Here is a 998-nt window from a genome sequence, read left to right as displayed (position 1 = left end):
CTTGCTAACCCCAACTCCCCCCTGCCCCCTCCACTCCACCTCCCCAACCCATACCCACCCCGCCTCCCTACAGCATGGGCGCACCATCCCGGACCGTAGAGGAAAAGCTCGCCCTCATCAAGAAGAACCTTGTGGTCAGTCAAACGTCTATCTTGTCGTTGTGAACATTTATTATCTTATCGTTGTGAACATTTATCTTATTGTTGTGAACAGTTATTATCTTGTTGTTGTTTTATGTTGTTGTTGTGAACATTTATCTTGTTGTTTTATCTTGTTCTTGTGAACATCTGTCTTCTTGTTGTCAACATTTACCTTATTTTTGTGAACATTTATCTTGTTGTTTTATCTTGTCGTTGTGAGCATTTATCTTGTCGTTGTGAACATTTATCTTTATATGTGAACATTTATCTTTATATGTGAACATTTATCTTGTTTTTGGGAACATTTATCTAGTTGTTGTAAGCACTGTATCGTGGAGGGTTGGGCTGAAGGGGGTAAACAGACTGAAGGTATAGATCACGGTGGGCGGTTGGCGGTTGGCGGGTGCTCTGGAGTGGTTTTCTCCTTCTTTCCTATCGAACATCTATCGTCCTAATCTCCCCTTCTTCTTTTTAAAAATTTTTGTTACTCTCTTGTAACCCGTCTAATCTTCTGACGCTCATATGACCTTATGCGGTTGCGAGCGTCGTAAAACCTCAACTGAAACAAACAAAACAATATATCACGTGAGCTGGTCGTCTTATGGTTAGGTAAAAAAAGACTGAAGGTATAGATCTTGTCAGGTTATTAGTGTTTGGGCGCTTAAGTCGACAGCTTGCACTGTATGCTTTCCTGGAAGCTGAGAATGTTTCTGGGTGTTTTAGAGTCTGCAGGGGTGATAAGTATTGTTGCACTACGCGTAGACCATGCCATATATGATAAGCGTAATTATTATTTTATTAGTACTTTTATTATTACTTTTATGATTATTATTATTATTATTATTATTATTATTATTA

At 39.0% G+C, this 998-nt stretch overlaps 1 protein-coding gene across 1 annotated transcript in view; it reads left to right on the top strand.

The window, feature by feature from the left end:
• Positions 1–28: 28 nt before the first annotated feature.
• Positions 29–998, top strand: part of LOC101862321 (tyrosine--tRNA ligase, cytoplasmic) — a gene marked incomplete at its 3' end in the record, with an annotated part of 9,232 nt that continues 8,262 nt past the window's right edge. The window contains 1 exon segment of the mRNA XM_013089946.2: positions 29–134. Within this exon segment, the coding sequence (XP_012945400.1) occupies positions 75–134 (60 nt within the window).

This window comes from Aplysia californica, unplaced genomic scaffold (genome assembly GCF_000002075.1).
Source record: "Aplysia californica isolate F4 #8 unplaced genomic scaffold, AplCal3.0 scaffold00027, whole genome shotgun sequence".
Taxonomy (NCBI): domain Eukaryota; kingdom Metazoa; phylum Mollusca; class Gastropoda; order Aplysiida; family Aplysiidae; genus Aplysia; species Aplysia californica.
The sequence above is the reverse complement of the archived record's forward strand: the minus strand, read 5'-3'. Positions and strand labels throughout refer to the sequence as shown.